Source organism: Staurois parvus, unplaced genomic scaffold, assembly GCF_062004578.1.
Source record: "Staurois parvus isolate SC_StPar_1 unplaced genomic scaffold, SC_StPar_1.0 ptg000220l, whole genome shotgun sequence".
NCBI lineage: Eukaryota > Metazoa > Chordata > Amphibia > Anura > Ranidae > Staurois > Staurois parvus.
In genome coordinates, this window is record NW_028318016.1 from 181,632 (window position 1) to 200,006 (window position 18,375).

The 18,375-nt window shown below is 41.1% G+C and overlaps 1 protein-coding gene across 4 annotated transcripts in view; it reads left to right on the plus strand.

Annotated features, from left to right (window-relative positions):
* The first annotated feature begins 766 nt into the window (after positions 1–766).
* TRIM37 (tripartite motif containing 37) overlaps positions 767–18,375 on the plus strand; it is a 208,325-nt gene continuing 190,716 nt past the window's right edge. For 3 of the 4 annotated variants that reach the window (XM_089679179.1, XM_089679181.1, XM_089679180.1), the window contains exon 1: positions 768–1,164. In XM_089679179.1, the coding sequence (XP_089535305.1) occupies positions 1,006–1,164 (159 nt within the window). In that variant the 5' untranslated portion in view covers positions 768–1,005. Of the gene's footprint in view, positions 1,165–18,375 lie in introns of all 4 variants that reach the window. The other variant, XM_089679183.1, reaches the window with a different exon arrangement.

The window sequence follows — 18,375 nt, forward strand, 5'->3', positions numbered from 1 at the left end:
TAGAATAGAATAAAATAGAAAAAATATAGCCATCTTTTAAATAGAATAAAATAAAAAGGATATAGCTGTCTTTCGAAATTCCAATTTTGAATAGAATAGAATAAAATTGAAAGAATATAGCTGTCTTTCGAAATACAAATTTCAAAAACAATAGAATAGAAAATAGAGTAAAACAGAAGAGAATGTAATAGAAGATAAAATAGAAAAAAATGGAATAAAAAAAATTAGAATAGAAAGAATGTAGCCATCATCCAAAGTTCGAATTTTGAATAGAATAAAATAGAAAGAATATAGCCATCTCCTGAAATAGAACCAGCTAATCTTCACAATTAATTTTGATCGATTCAATATTTTCTAATTTGATTCGCATACTTTGAATCCATTGGAAAAATTTGATATAGGGGCCCCATGATTCCCTATTGCCCAGGGGCCCCATGAGTTGTCAGTCTGCCCCTGGGTGTGAACCAGGGCTACAAGTATAACTTTCTTCACATATAAACCAGCAAGAAATTGTATCACAGCAGCCAGGTTTATTGCAGCAGTCACTGGGCTCCATATATCTTCACCCATGAGTTACAAAACATTCGCATGTAAAATAAATTTTATGTGTGAATATTGAATGAAAACACTGTGAAATGAGTCTACCGATACTATAGCCAATAGCACCTCAGGCACCCCACACACTGCTCTATCGTGCCCAGTCAATGCAGCAGCCCTCTATTTCCAAATTCTAGTCAGAAAGTCAACGTGCTGCCGTAGACGCCCCGAACGTCTTGACGTCACCAGCACCGCCCCATGCCCCGGCCAGCTTAGCCATGGCGTCGCTCGTCTCTCAGTAACGGGCTGCGGTTCAATATGGCTGCCGGAGGATTCATGTCCTGATGGAGCACTGTCTTGTTTTCTCTTCCCGCTCATTCTTCTAGAAGGACCGAGCACAGTTCGCCCTTCGCATCCGTCTTCCTCCCTCCCATCCCTGTCACTCTCCTCCATTGCACCGGCTGCTGCATGTCTGCAGCTGAAAGGGGGCGTTTTACTGATAATTTCCTCACCTGTCTGTGCAGCACCCTCAGATACCTGACCTACTTCAGGTCCAGGAAGAAATCCCTACACTACTGCAAGATCAAGGAGCCCAAACTGGAGGAGATGGACGAGCAGAGTGTGGAGGTGAGGGGGGCTGCTCACAGGTTTCTGGGAGGGTGTCATGGGGGATCATGTGTGTGTATGGGGGGCCTGCACTCCATGTGTGTGTGAATGGGGGGGGCTGCACTTATCAAGGCCATATCTCCTAGATTGTAAGCTCCCAGGATCAGGCCGTCCTATCCCTCTTGTATTGAACTGTATTGTTGCTGTAATGTCTCCCATTATATTGTAAAGTGCTGAGCAAACTGTTGGTGCTATATAAATTCTGTGTAATAATCTGCGCCTCTCATCCTCCATCCTTCTCCAGTATCCCTGCTGAGTAATGCTGTGTGCATGTGTAATGAATAGGGAGCCTGTCATCTTTGGAGTGGATTGGGAATCATTCCAAGCATCTCTGATCACCATATGTCCTCATTCAAACACCTTCTTCTCCTTGTGCATCTCAGGGCCAGCTGTGATTCTGCAATATGTCCATGACTGACATTTGCTGGAGTGGGCATCACATTACTTAGATGTCCTTGGAGGATATGTTGGTGGTGATTGCATCATCAGCCCTGGGTTATAAGAGGAACATAAAGAGATTCAAAAGGTTAATTTTTTTTCTGTTTTTAAATAACAAACATGTCTATACATACCTGCTATGTGCCGTGGTTTTGCACAGAGCAGCATGGATCCTCCTCTTCTTGGGTCCCCTGGCTCCTCCTGTCTGTCGGGTTCCCCCACACCAAGCAGCTTGCTAAGGGGGCACCAGGTGCCCCGTGTATCCATTCACATATGGAGCTACGGCTTGGCCCCCATCCCCTCTCTGTCATCATTGGCTGACTGGCTGTGATTGGCAGCAGCAGGAGGCAATGACTTCCGCTTGCTGTTTCAGCCAATGAGGGGGCAGAGAGCCAGGACAGTTATTAACATTCCTTGATCACAATGGGGCTCAAATAGGTATTGAGGGGGCTGGGGGAGCTGCTGCACACAGGTTTTTTTTACCTTCATGCATTGAATGCATGAAGGTAAAAAACCTTCAGCCCAGGGGCAGACTGACAACTCATGGGGCCCCCGGGCAATAGGGGATCACGGGGCCCCTGTGTCCTTGCCCAAACTCAAAAAAGCCTATGAAAAAGGTACCAGGGGCATCTCATGGGGCCCCCTACTGACCACGGGCCCTCGGGCAGTGCCCGAGTTTGTAAATGGTCAGTCCGCCCCTGCTTCAGCCTTTATAACCACTTTAACCCCAAACCCACCTCCCCCTCCTCCAGGCTCTATTCGCATCAGAATGTGTTTTCAGAATTCACGTTTGGGTTCCACTCACGAAAAAAAGTGTGAAAAACATGATGTTCCTGTGTCACTCAAGTGTGAATGCAGCCTTACCCTGACTGCTGGGTTGAGCCCAGATATGATACCCATCCAGTGTTGTCCTGCAGAAAGCTACCGCACTCCAGCTTCCTCATTGCCATCTTTTTTGTTGCCGTCATCAAGGTCCGGCTTTCTCTTTTGGGCTGTAGCAACTGCCATCTGATGACACTCCAGGATGTTTTTGGCTCTGTTAGACAAAGTACTACCTAAATATAAAGTCACTGACAGTCAGGGCTTGCCCAAACAAATTCTATAACATTTGTGGGCCCTGGTTACTTATGGGTGCTTCTGAGTTTGACTTCACTGTTCATAAAATATGTGTTGCATTTGTCTTACAACATGAAATGTACTAAATAAATGTTTCCTTGAAGAAAAAAAAAAGTACTGTACTTCCTACCTGCTTACCAACCACTTACTGTAGTTTTACTGTTACAGTGCGGGCCGGTTGGGCAGAATCGCGTATATATACATAATTGTTTATTTGCAGGTAGGGGGAGCACATGTCCACTTGCCCTGCTGTTGTCACTGGCTCTAGGACATGCAGGACGTTAGTACAATGATTCATGGTTGGTACCTGCCAATCTGCAAAGTGGATGACAGGAAAGAGATCTGTGTTGGTAAATAACACAGATCTTTAGTGACAGCAGATAAGTGCTAGTTTGTCTCTGTGCAAAGCAGGGAATAAAAACTGTCACATGCCTTATTAAAATCGGCACACAGTAAACTTAGGAACACTTGCTAGGCACACAATTATCCCTTTGATTTCCCCAGATGTTAACCCCTTCTCAGCTAGTGTCATTAGTACAGTGATAGTGCGTATTATTAGCACTGATCAATGTGTTAGTGTCACTGGAGATGTACTTGACAGTCATTTCCCATACTGTGTCATATAGGCCCTGATTTACTAATGTGCCTAGGCGCATTTCCGTGGGCTAATGTCTACTTTTAGACAGCAAAGACTATTACTAAAAGCGTCAACAAATAGACGTGAAATCAAATTTACTAACCAGGCACAGTCCAGGAGTCAGTCTAAGAAAGCAGACTTGCTAAGAAGCACGTCTAACACAACAAAAATCGCTGCAGAGACATGTTCACATTGAAATTTGCTTTCACAAATATCGGGACTTCACTTTAAACAGTATCTTACATTTAAAAAATGTTTTAAATGTGTAAAAAATAGTTTGTTAAAGGAATTCATGACAGTCAAGAACTAGATGCTTTTCCAGCGTCTATGCACGGATATAAATGCGCATGTGCAGAACACATTTTAGCCGTCTGCTGTAAGCGCTTTCTTTTAGACGCTGTTTAATAGTGAATCTCTGTGTGGAGTCCTCTGACAGACAGCACTCGATCGCGTCTACTGTGTTTAACAAACAGCACTATTTGTAGCTAGGCATATCTTTATGTATTCTAATTTGATTTCCTTAGTTCTATTGATTCTGTTTTTGTTTCTTATCCTTTATAATTATTTCTGTAATGGTTTTACATATTTCGAAGGTCTAGTTAATATATATTTTGACAGCTGAATCTAAAAATAAAGGTCGGCAATTAAAATAAAAAAAAATGGTGTGGGTTCCCCCCTCCCATCAATACCAAGGCCTTTGGATCTGGTATGGATCTTAAGGGGTAACCCCACGCCAAAATAAAAAAAAAAATGGAGTGGGGTCACCCCCAAAATCCATACCAGACCCTTATCCAAGTATGCAGCCCTGCAGGTCAGGAAAGGGGGGGGTGAGTGAGCGCCCCCCCCCTCTTGAACCATACCAGGCCACATGCCCTCAACATGGGGGGGTGCTGTGGGGCAGGGGGGCCTCCCCTAAAAGCACCTTGTTCCCATGTTAATGGGGACAAGGGCCTCTTCCCCACAACCCTGGCTGGTGGTTGTGGGGGTCTGCGGGCGGGGGGCTTATCAAAATCTGGAAGCCCCCCAGATCCCGCCCCCCCTACATGAATGAGTGTGGGGTACATGGTACCACTACTCATTCACAAAAAAACAAAAAGTGTAGTGTAAAAAAAAGACAGGACACGGTCTTTGACAAGTTCTTTAATAAAAGAAAAATCTAAAAGAATGTCCCCCGAAGTAGATCCAACGTCAATCACGGTGTAAGGCGCCGGCGACCCGAAAAAAAAAAAAAAAGTTTTGTTTCTGACGATGGCTGCCTAGCCCTCTGGTGTTAGCTGGGTGACAGCTCTTAAATATGTAAGGGGCGGGGCCACCCGGGGACATCACGCATGTGACATCATTGATGTCACATGGGGCGGGGTCACTCGGATGATGTCCCCGGGTGGCCCCACCCCTTACATATTTACGAACTGTTAACCTGGCTCACAGCAGAGGGCTGGGCAGCCATTATCGGGAACGGAACCTTTTTTTTTTTTTTTTTTTTCCGGGTTGCTGGCGGCAGGGTTCGTGATTGACTTTGGATATATTTCAGCGGACATTCTTTTAGATTTTTCTTTTATTAAAGGACTTGTCAAAGACTGTGTCCTGTCTTTTTTTTTTTTTTTTCACTCCACTTTTTTTGTTTTTTTTGTGAATAAGTAGCGGTACCATGTACCCCATACTTATTCATGTAGGGAGGGGGGGAAAGGATCTGTGGGCCCCTTTGTTAAAGGGGGCTTCCAGATTCTGGTAAGTCCCCCACCCGCAGACCCCCACAACCACCTGCCAGGGTTGTGGGGAAGAGGCCCTTGTCCCCATCAACAAAGCACCCCCCCATGTTGAGGACACGTGGCCTGGTATGGTTCAGGAGGGGGGGGGGCGCTCGCTCATCCCTCCTCCCTCCCCCCTTTCCTGACCTGTTGGGCATGCTCGGATAAGGGTCTGATATGGATTTTGGGTGGGATCCACGCCATTTTTTTAAAATATTTGGTGTGGAAGTTCCCCTCTAAATCCATACCAGACCCGTAGCGCTTGGTGTGGATGGATGGGGGGACCCCACACCTTTTTTTTTTTTTTTTTTTTTTTTTAATATTTATTATGGTGCCAGTTTTAGTTTATTAAAAGATGCAAAGTTTTCTGTAACTTCGGGGAAAGTGATAGATAAGCTTGTGAACTATAGCGAAGAAAAAAAAAAGGCTGGCATTTGCATTTAAAAATCAGCACTGACATACACTTCATATTGTGAACCAAATTATTCGAACATTTGTAAACCGACCAATTAATTTTAATGATTTGGCATTTGTACACCAAATATGACGTTCCCCGAGGCATTGGTAAACCGAGGTACGCCTGTATTAGTATTACAATCCTTTGTATTGGGATACATAGAACCAACATACATCTGAATTGGCAACATAATACAACATTTGTGTCATATTTGAGATATCTGGCTAGTTACACTGACCTTGCCCAGGGACTTAGGGTTGATTCACACCACAGAAATACAGGCTGGATTAGTGTTCAACAGCTCAGTGGATAAGTGGTTAGCACTGCTGCCTCACAGCGCTAGGAATGTCGGTTTGAATCCCAACCACGGCAATGAAGTTGCATGATCTCCCTGGGTGGCTACCCTAACATAAATGTGCTGGTGGCAGCATCTTTGCTTTCTGTCTAAATGATCCCTAGAAAGTGAATTAGATTGAGGCCTTGTCTGTTCAAACATCTTTAAAGTGATTGATTTGATAATGCTGGTTTGCAATCCAGACCCTTTTTGGGAAGGATTTGTCAAGCGAAGAGCTGAGAGAGAGAGCGAGAAAAGGATTTAAGAAAAAAATAAAATAAAGGCATGGAGTCCCCCTCCAAATCCATAACAGACCCTTATCCGAGCATGCAGATACGGCATTTCTTCAAAGATTTATTTACTTTGTTGAATTGCCTGCTTGGTTCACACTAGATGCAATTTAAAATTGTGCTTTTTATTGGCAATTTCACCGTGTTTTCTGTAGATTTACCAATGATTTATTGCATTTTCAATTGTGTTTTGCATTGCGATTTCTATTGTAGTCTATATGTGAAATCGCTACAAAATGCAGAAAAAGTTAGACAAGAACTACTTATGAAATTGTGCTGCAGCAAATCACGTATGTTAAAACACTCACATCCACATTCATTAGATCCGATATCGGGTACAATTTCAATTCCCAAATCACACCTGAAATCGCGCACCCTGCATGCGACTTGGCATGCAATTTGCATGCCCTGCGACTTGCAAATCGCATGCCAAATTGCACCCAATGTGACCGAGGGCTAACACCACAGTCACATCTAATCCCATATGGAAATTGGCCAACTTACAGTGAAGTCGCACGATTTCAAAATCAGATTGGATATGAATGGAGCCTATAGTGGACAATAGGGTGCGACTTGGCCTACGATTTGCAAGTTGCCTGGCATGCAAATTGCATGTCAAATTGCACCCGATGTGACTGAGGGCTAACACCACAGTCACATCTAATCCGATTTGGAAATTGGGCAACTTACACTACGGTCACATCATGTGATTTACAGTGAAGTCGCATGATTTCAAAGTCGGGGGACATGCTGATTTAAAGTGCGATTTGCAAGACATCTGACACAGATCTCTGCAAATTGCATGAAAAGTAGTGTATTCATTACTTTAAAGATTGTTGCGGCTCCAACCAAGTTTGAACCACACCAATATGAACGCTCTCATAGCGGTTACCTTCAGTGCGACTTGGCATGTGATTTGCATGACGTGACTTGCAAATCGTATGCCAGGTCGCACCATATTGTCTGCTATTAGAGCGGTCACATGGGTGCGTTTCCGACACTGATTTCTAAAGTAGTACATGTACTACTTTTGTGGCGATTTGCATAGATATCTGTGTCAGATGTCTTGCAAATCGCAAGGAAATCAGCATCTTCACTGTAAGTCGCACAATTTCTAAATCGGCTTTGATGTGACCGGGGTGTAAGGCCTTTTTATGTTTGATTTTCTGAGTGTTTTTCCGATTTATGGGAAATCCCGCATACTAGCAAAAGTGAATTGACATTTTCAGTATTGCATGCGAGATCTGGTCATGTGACTGCCTTAACTCATGCGATAATCTGGAGTGAATTGTGCCCACAGTGCCAATAAATATTGCCATGGGGTTCCCCTTCACATCCCTGTTCAATGTTCTGTTGTATGCTGCACAGGTACAGTTCATAGTGGCTTTCTTTCTGACTCTGATTTGTGGGGCCTGTATACCAAGGGTTAACGCAGGTGGGAATAGGATTCATCAGGTGCAAACACTTTCTCTGACCAAATGAATGACAGTGGTGGGTGTGGCCTACCTTATATAAAGAGTTGCAGTAGTGGGTGATTTTTGCCCTGTAATAGGCCAGGTTATTTTCAGCAAGTCCTTGCCTGTGGTGGTTTGGGGGAGGAAGAGATATTGTGGTGAATTGCCCCAGACCACACTCACGCTGTGTTTTGATGTGGGCTGTAAATGTTTTGCATTTTTTTCCTTCTAAGGTGTGTTTGTGTGTTATTGTACAATGTGTGTTTATTATCTTTGCATTGTAATCCTAACAAATGTCAATTGCTCTTCTCTTCCAAATCTACACTTGGCTATAGTTTGCTTGCTTATTTAGACTGAAATGCAGTTTTCGGACAAACCTGATGAGAAATGTATGTGTGGGGGATTTGGGGAGGTGGGAGGTGTTTTTATTTTGGCACTTACGTATTTTTATATTGATATTTTGATCTGTAGCCTGTTTTGTGCATAAGCCTACTACGTGATTCATATTAACCATTTGTTTCATGCTGTAACCTGTGAAAGCACAGTTCATTAGAAGTATAATCTTGTAGATTGTAAGCTCTTATGAGCAGGACCGTTCTATTGTAGCAACATCAATCCTACTATTTTTTTTTTTTTCCCACCAAGAAATTAACTACCAACTTGTTGCTGCTGTCCAAATAAATATGGAATATGTATTTTATCAATAAACGTTTGGACTATGTTTATTTTTTTGGGGGGGTTTCATGTTCAAGTTCAATATACTAGCACCCCTAACACTTATATTTTGCGAGCTATATAATATGCCCAAATCTAGCTTGTTAGAGTGCACATATGCAAATATGTCCAAACTAACAAACCAAAAGCCCCATATTGTACCAATGTCATGTTCAATGTGCAGCTAGCTATTCTTTTTCTACAATCCTCTTAATAGTAATAAATTAGGCCCCCAATTTATGTTGACTTTGGGCCTTTACCGGCAAACATATATACACCAATGTCATATACACAATAGAGCTGCAAACAAATATTCACCAATGCCAAATCCACAATAGAACTGCAAACATATATTTGCGAATGTCATATACACAATGGAGCCGCATGGAGAATTGCTATGGTGCACAAATAAACGCCAAGACGGCTGTTGGAGAATGCGCTAGAGCAGCTGTCATATCAGAAATACGTCATCACATTTACACACACCCAGAAGTGGTTGTGAGGAGTGTTAGTGGATGGTAGTGTAGTTGGGAGAGTTTAGTGGTAATTTGCAAGTCTATTTTTTGGCTTTGTGAATTGTTCTTTTGTGGAATTCCAGACCACATCTGGACATGGCGAGATCGCTGTTCTCCACCGAGGAGCTGCTTCTCATTTGCAGGGGAAACATTACTAATATTTGTATTTTCAGTTGAAAACATGTCCAATTCCTAGATACATTGGGGTACATAGCAGAGGTTCAAGGTATTCCTTAGAAGAAGTTATTGTTCTTCCTAACTGTACAGGTGGGATTAGAACCCGTGACCCAAATGCTGTAAGTCCTGAGTACTAACCACTAAGCCACTGTAGGAGACAGAGTTTGAGCTGGAATGTAGAATAGTTACATGATTAAAGAGAACAAAGATATATAATTATATTGGGAAATTAGAACTAGACATTCAAATTATTTGAGATAAAAGTGTGATAATGTTTGACATTTGAAAATAGAATGTATGACATTCATTAGGAAATGCATTAGTTGGCCGATCATTTTTGGAGAAACAGCAAAAAAAAAAAAAAAATTATAATATAGGTGTGCTTTTTATTTTAAATTCTAAGTATTCTCATATGCAACCAGAAGAACGCCAATGGGACAAAGCCCGCAGTTGTGCACCACCTAGCGAACATATCCGGTATTGCATTTAGAAATGTGCCTGACGCGATTCCTGATTTACTAGCAGGAAAAGAGTCTACAAAGTAGACTCTTTTCAATGAGCTTGCTAGACACCTTTCTGATGACTGACAGGTCTAGATTGATTGAATTGAGTCTGCCTGAATGTTCAGCGTCTGCTGGTAGACTCAATTCTTGCTAAATCAGGGCCATAGTGTTAGATTGCCTGCTGCACTAGTACAGTCTCGCTATAAGTCACTGATCGCTCCTATTACTAGTATAAAAAAAATAAAAAATTCTAATATATACCATCACTTGTAGCTGCTATAACTTTCACGCAAACCAATATACACTTATTGGCATTTTTTTTACCAAAGACGTAGCAGAATACATTTTGGCATAAATTTCTGAAGAAATTTTTATTTTTTTTATTTTTAAATTTTGTTATTGGATAGAGACAACATGAATGCAGAGAAAATCGTTTGAGGTAAAGCCCCTTTTGTGACCAGAATGAATGTCCCTATTGGATGATTTCTTATTACCTTATGTTCCATGTAAGGCCTCTTTCACATGGGTAATATTTTGATTTGATCAGAAGGGGATCTGTCTGCTAAGCAGAGCAGACAGATGACAGGTCCTTTACGCTCAGTTTACTCTGTGCTCTATGGGTGGCAAGGTGTAAATAGGCTCCAGTGTCTATTTACACCCGACTGCCCTCCAATCTGATCTGCCTAGATACAAGTCTGTTTACACCCACTGGTCCATAGAGGTGAATGGATTGTCCAATCAGTTCTGCCTGAAAAATTGACAGAGGAATACAGTCAGCAATCAGTACAGATCGCTTCTGTATTTTTTCATCACTGACACATAGTAAACTGTTTACTATGTTTCAGTTTTTGAGTGAAATGTAGTAAACACTGTGTACTGTTTCATTTTATGAATGAATAGAAGTCTATACAGACTCCTATTCATTCATCTACAGTGCAACTCGGGCTGCAGAGAGAGGAACTGCCTTCAGTCCCTTTGTTTCCAAAAAGAGACTTTAGAGGTCTACTTAGACTCCTAAAGTGTCTCTCCAAAGCCCCCCCCCCCAAAAAAAAAACCCATTAAAAATAAAAATGTACGTGTCAAAAAAAAAAAAAATGAAAAAAACATAGTAAGTGTAGATTAGACATGTGTCCAAGTCTCCCTTTCCTCTGAAGCTCGATCCACATTAGGTTTGTTTTTTTTTTTTTTGTGAAAATAGTGATTCGATAAACTTTTGCGCAAATATGGTGAGGCCTTGAAGTCCGCAGCACTTTTTTTGTTCTACTGGTCATGTGCTTTCAGAAAATATATAGCTTGAGGGGTGTTTTACAATTTGCAAGCTGTAATTGAAAAGTGAAAACCTCCAGCTTTTTAGAGAAATGTTTGCTTATATTCACCATTTTGCAAAAAGGCGCAATCGAAAATGGACAAATGTTTATTAACTCAATACAGGTTAATCTTTTATATTTAGTAGTAATTTAGCAGTAAATTTTTTAAAAAATTGCTGTTTGCTTCTGCTAATAATGGCTTTAATGACTTTTTTACCGAAAATATAGTTTTGATAAACATTTGTGCAAATATTGTGGGGCTTTTAAAATCAGCAGCACCTTCTTTTTATCCTACTGGTCATTTACTTTCAGAAAATATATGGTTTAGGGTGTCTTTTACAAACTCTGAAAGCTGTAAGGGGAAAAAAAAACCCCCAAAAATGGTCTGACCACCTGAGTTTAAAAGTGGGCCACAGGGCCTGGCAGCAAAAGGGTTAAATGAGACTGTTTTGACAAATTGCATAATATAATTTATAGAACCCAAAAGCTTGTATTTACCCTCACTCACAGACCCAGTGACATTGGTGTTTAGGACAAACTGAGGAAGTGAATCTCCTTAGCAAGTACATGGGCAGTAATAATGACTTGACAGGAATCCAAACCCTTAACCCTAAAAAAAAAAAAGCCAATCTTTTGCTAATTCTGTAGAATTCTGGTGTTCCTCCAATGGTTGCTAGGGAGTTTTCTTGAGGATGAAAGCAGTGGCAGATTGATCTCCTGCCTATCCTGACCTCCAGTGTAAGGGACCACTTATACATTGACCATTCATAATTAAATCAATGCATATTTCAGGAAAAGTCAAATAAATTTTTCATGGATTTTGCCATGTCTTTTGGGAGAAAAACCTGTAATTTGTGATACCCAGAAGAGATTAAAGTGGTTCTAAAGGCAGAAAGTTTACCTTTAATTCAATGAAGTTGTGAAGGCTTAAGGTTTTTTACCTTCATGCAGAAGGTTTTTTTTTTTTTTTTTTTTTACCCCACATGACAAGGCAGAGAACATGTGTTCCCATATTGGTGGTTCACATAGATGTGATCCTAAAGCAGTGCGTTTTCAGTCCAGATTAAAAAAGGGTCATGTGCAAGTTTTAAGTGTTGCATTTGAAAATCGTTAGGCATAGTGTAGAATGAGATTCGGAGGTAAATGTTCATATAGCCATGCAAATTGGTGCGGTTTTGTATTTAATACTATGGGAGTGTAGTGTGCACTGAAAACCATGGAAAAGTGTGTGTATGTATGTATGTATGTATGTATGTATGTATGTGTGTGTGTATATATATATATATATATATATATATATATATATATATATATATATATATATATATATATATATATATATATATGTATGTGTGTGTGTAATGTAGGTTACACCGTAGCATATAACCGCCCCCCCTCCCCAAGATGTTTCAAGCCCCCCACCTATGCACGCACAAACCTGAAAGCACGCGCTGGGGCGCCTACACATGAAAACGACGATTGCGATACACGTTACATATCGTCGTGCATGTCAGAGCGAGAGCACTAGTTATAGTACCAGACTTCCTCCTTAACTTTAAACTGATGACCCATAAGGAGCTTTAAAAACGTCACCTATAGAAAATATAGGGTAATAAAGTTTGTTGCCATTTCACGAGCCCACGCAAATTTCAGGTTTGACATGTTGAATATCTATTTACTCAATGCAACCTCGTCTTTTATATTTTACAAAACAAATTGGATAATTTATTGCTTTTTGTGCCCTAAAATTAACTTGTGTATTTTTTACTGAAACTTTACGTTTGCTAGACCTTTGTGATAATATGTGACCTACTAAAAATTGGAACTACCGCTATTTTATTCTCTATGGTCTCTGCTTTCAGAAAATATATCCTATTTGGGGGTTTTGTGTTTTCTTCAGGCCTTAAATGATTTTTTAAATGTGCAAAAACCGCAGAAATGGCTCTGGTAGCGAAAGGGATAAAGGATAAGTCCGACACGCCCCTTTCCTGACCAGCAGCACCTCAGATTTAAATATTGTTTTGGTTAAAATGTATATATTTTTATCAGGACAAGTAGATTGGGACACAGATTTAGTCCCTGGACAAGTAGTTTTTTCATAAATGTCCACACCCCTGATATGTGTGATCCCAGGCTAAGTGAAATTCAGTCTAAGCAATATGATAGTGTGACAAGAACACCCCTATCTGAAAAAGAAGGTTTCTAGATGATCCACGCGGAGTAATATGAATTCAAAGGGATTTTAACAATACTTTATTTGATCACATAGATCATGGGGAGGTTAAACATGAGCACGGTGTACATATGAAAAAAATAAAATCATGTTAAAAAACACTTAGCGTCTTCAATTTTCAGGTCATCTTAGCCAACAGAGCACCATATAAGGCAGAGTTGTGTAATGATGAAATAGTTATCCTGGGTTTCCGTAGGTTTCCCGCTTTATATTTGAGTGAACCATGTATTCAGTAGGTGTGTTCCCAATATATGTCAGGGACCTCCTGGAATGTAAAAGCTGGAACACAAAAATACATAGTATATGTATAGAAATATGGAAACCAAATCACATCCAAAATTCACCAGGCCTCCCTCCACAATAGTCAATGGATACTACTGTTACCTTCTCATTAGTGAGACTATCATACCCGCTTCTCAAGTGTAGGGACTTCCTGGATAGCCACCCCAAATGAAACAAGGTCCACAGTACCAAATGATTCTGAGGATATATCTAGAAAAAGATAATAAATGTATAGATCATGGGCATCAGGTGACCCCGAAAACAAAACACACACAAAATGTGGATATATTACCATCAATAAGGATCAAGAAGACTCCTGTCGACTTGAAATAAGATCAGGTCCTTGATGCTTTTTCAAAGATGCATATGGGGGTGAGGAACCAGGTATACACGATGCGTGAGTTTCAAACACATATAATGTGTATGTAGCATATAGCAGGCCGTGGATACCTGAGTTTAATATACCCAAAAAAGGGTTTCCAAAAATTGCTCAATTAGAGAAGGTTATTTGCGGTTTTATAAGGATGTGGCTATGTCACAGCAAAAAATACCTGAATAGGATAGCGTGTGTATATATATATATGTATGTATGTATGTATGTATGTATGTATGTATGTATGTAGATTCTCCTCCAAAGAGGATTTCCAAAAAATTCCCCGAGTATACAGGGTAAATTAGGCCCATAGAACATGCCCTATTAACACCATGTAGGCTCTGTAAATCTCAACAGCCGTAGGCTTTAAATAACTTGCCACCGGTGGAAGGTATGTTTCCCTGAGGGATTGCCGTTTGCGAACCGCTGTGATAATAGCCCACTGGTAGTTCTCAGAGGGTCTTGGGCCTACCTAACGGAGCTGTGACACCGCCGTTCCTTCCCGCCTCGTGGGCGCCGCACCCAGTGAAGACGCCGAGCGTAGTGACGTCAATACGTTGACGCGTTTCGTCCGCCAATCACCGCAGACTTCGTCAGAACTGGGAGGGGACTTCAATCCTTTGCCTTATATGGTGCACTAATTGCATACCAAAAGGTCTCCACCTCGCCATCTTGTGTTGAAAGAATATCACTACATTAAGAATATCCAAAGTGAATTAAAACACATATCCTGAATTTTAAAATGATTGCTGGATGTAGAAGAGGAGCCTAATTACTATAGATCAAGTCATCTTACAAGAGGATAATAAAGAGGAGATTATTATTAGCATATTTCATGTTCACATAGGGAAACATCAAAACCAGGTCCAGCCACCAGAATTTAAATATCAGTCCTATTATTGTATATGCTCACCACCCAATAGGAGTAGAGAAGATTACGTAGTTAGATTCATATTTTGTCCACAGAAGCCCATATCTAATACATATATATGATATCCCAATGTAGACTATAACTCAGGGTATATAAAGAGTTCAAGGGAATTCATTTCAAAAATACCCCAAAGTTGAGTTCTGTATTTAGTCCAAATGGGACAAGTGCCCCTAGGGTATAGATCCAGAATTTTTCTTTTTGTAGGAGGACTTTGTCAAAGTCACCCCGACGAGCCGAAATATTCAGCAGAAAGATCCCTTTTACTTTTAGACCATCTGTTTTGCCCCCGTGTACTTCTTTAAAGTGTTGCGCCAGTGGGTTCTCTTTTTCTCCCTTTCTTACATTCCTATTTTCATTTCTAATGTCTCTCAGATGTTCACCAATCCTAGTCCTAAGGCTTCTTTTTGTTTTACCTATATATATCTTTTTACATGGACATTCTATCATATATATCATTTTACTACTAGAGCAGTTAATGAAGAGCAGTTAATGAAGCAGTTAAGTGAAATTCAGATCTGTGGACACGTATACCATACTAAGAACCTAGTATGGGGGTATGTGCTGTTGATGCATCTCACTGAAAAAGGCAGATACCTGGCTACCTCTGGCTTCACTGGTTTACACCTTGCTCACTGACCCAGCAAACATTTGTGGTTTAGAAAGAACATGCCATCCTGTTGTGCTTTTTGTTTAGTGTTTAGAATTGTTTTTATTACATGCTGCTATAACGAAGTCTAGTGTAAATGGTGTTTTGAAATGGTATTCTGCAGTTTCCAATACTGTATTAATATCTAATGTGTCATCTACCCATTCATTAGCTACCACCGACAAAATAGTTTGGATAGTGGAGCTGTAGTTCTTCTAATCACCTAAAGAACACTTGCTATTTGTAATATTTATAGTAAATAAAGATTATGGTTTGATTTGGGGTAGAGCTGTTACAGTAAAGTCGTTTTTTTTTTCACTTTTATATAAAAAAAAGAAAACAAATTAATTGGGAACTTGCAGCACATAAAAAAATTGCATGAGGGTAGAGAATAGAGCTAATTTCCATGGGCTAATGGGGAGGACTAGTGCCACATCGCTGGTGTCGGTGGGGAGGACTAGTGCCCCGTCGGTGGGGAGGACTAGTGCCCCGTCGGTGGGGAGGACTAGTGCCCCGTCGCTGGTGACGGTGGGGAGGACTAGTGCCCCGTCGGTGGGGAGGACTAGTGCCCCGTCGGTGGGGAGGACTAGTGCCCCGTCGCTGGTGTCGGTGGGGAGGACTAGTGCCCCGTCGCTGGGGAGGACTAGTGCCCCGTCGTTGGTGTCGGTGAGAAGAATAGTGGCCCAAGGCAGATAAAGGCCTGCAGTTTGGTAACCTCTGGTCTAGAGGACCAGCCAACCACCTATTTGAAAAATTAGTTGCCCAGCCAAGAAATATTTATAAAAATTGGGAACTGCCAGGCCCCCCTCCGTCCAGGGCTGCTGCGAGACTGAGTCTGGGATACCATCCTTCCAAAGAAAGGCAGAAACCAGCCTATGAGGAGATTTAAATAAAGTTTATTTTAAGTGTGGTTAGTTTATATTCGGAAAGCAGGGGGACTGGTGGGAACATCAAGGATTTCACACAAAGGAAGCAATACAAAAATAACTTTTTCATACAACTACATGGTACAGCAGGCACATATCAGAATAATATTTGCTTTACAGTGCCTTCAGCAATAGGTCAGTGAGAGCTTGTTTCAATTTACTAACTTTTAAAGTGATACTAAACGCACTGTTTATTTTCATTATCTCTTCTCTTTCTGTATGTGGATGATGGCACTGTAATTGTTTTAATTAAAAATACATCTAAGTATCTTTTTTTTTTTTTATTATTGATATACAGTTCTCATATGACCCTGCTCTTTCCCAACCTGTCTGTGGGTAAACATCAGTGGGAAGAGCTTCCAGTCCTCTGCTGCTGGTCACATGTTCAAAAAACAAAACAAAAACAGCCTTCGGGATACAGAGTAAATATTACCAGTAAACTATATTCAACCATCATACAAATATACACTATATTAACAAAAGTATTGGGACACCCCTCCAAATTATTGGATTCTGGTGTTTCAATCACCTCCATGGTCACAGGTGTATAAAATCAAGCACCTAGGCATACAGACTGCTTCTACAAACAATTGTGAAAGAATGGGTCGCTCTCAGGACCTCAGTGAATTCAAATGATACAGTGATAGGTTGCCATCTGTGCAATAAGTCCATCCATGACATTTGCTTGCTACTAAATATTCCACGCTCAACTGTTAGTGGTATTATAACAAAGTGGAAGCACCTGGGAACAAGAGCAGCTGCACAAAGTTGTAGGTCATGTAAAATTACAGCGGGGTCAACACATGCTGAAGCGCATAGTGCACAGAGGCAATAGCTAAAATCCTCCAAACTTCGTATTGCCTCCAGATTAGCCTAACAGTGAGTAGAGAGCTTCATGGGATGGTTTTCCATGGCCAAGTAGCTGCATTCAAGCCTTACATCAAGTGCAATGCAAAGTGTCCAATGCAGTGGTGTAAAGCACACCGCCACTGGACTCTAGAGCAGTGGAGACGAGTTCTCCAGTTTGGTGGATGGGGAATTATAGTGTGCGGTTGTTTTTCACGGGTTGGGCTTGGCCCCTTAGTTCCAGTGAAAGGAACTCTTAAGGTATCAGCATACCAAAACATTTTGGACAAATTCATGCTCCCAGTGTCGTGGGAACAGTTTGGGGATGGCCCTTTCCTGTTCCAACATGACTGCACACCAGTTCGAGTGGTGATCGAGTTTGGGGTGGAGGAACTTGACTGGCCTGCACAGAGTCCTGACCTCAACCCGATAGAACACCTTTGGGATGAATTACAGTGGAGACTGAGAGCCAGGCTTTCTCATCTGACGTTAGTGCCTGCCTCAAAAATGTGCTTCTGGTGGAATGGTCAAACATTCCCATAGACACACTCCTAAACCTTGTGGACAACCTTCCCAGAAGAGTTGAAGCTGTTATAGCTGCAAAGAGTAGGCCAACTCAATATTGAACTCTATGTACTAAGACTGGGATGCCATTAAAGTTCATGTGAGGGTAAAGGCAGGCATCCCAATACTTTTGGCAATATAGTGTATATTCAAAATCAAATCTTTATTATTTTTGGCAATAACATGGTGTTGTCAGAATTCTACCACTCACAGGCTTTGTCAGCCTGTGTATTTGAGTAACAGGGAAGGTAAAGCCTCCATCGATCAAGATGTAATATCCCACCCCCTTTGTGTTTAGCTGGTTAGTGGACATGGAGGAAGAAGGAGGGCGTGGACTGTTATTTACTACTGTGTATACACTCACATGTGTGACTATATTTTCATGGGCTGCTCAGATGTGATGGGGAGGAAATGCTCTGTATAGAATCTCACTGAAAACGGAGCATGTGCAGTAGCTGATAACAATGCTCTGCAGAATCCCCGGTTGCACTGGGCACATGGACAGAAAGGGGAGATGGATAACAGCAGGATCAATCAGGGTTTTTTTTTTTTGCAAAATACAGAAGACAAATCCCATAGTGATTGAGTGAGTATGGTCAGCATATAATACAGCATTTATTGATAGTTTTTTTTTTTTTCTTTTATGATGTGGGTTGTGGCATATATGAACCCAAGAATAAA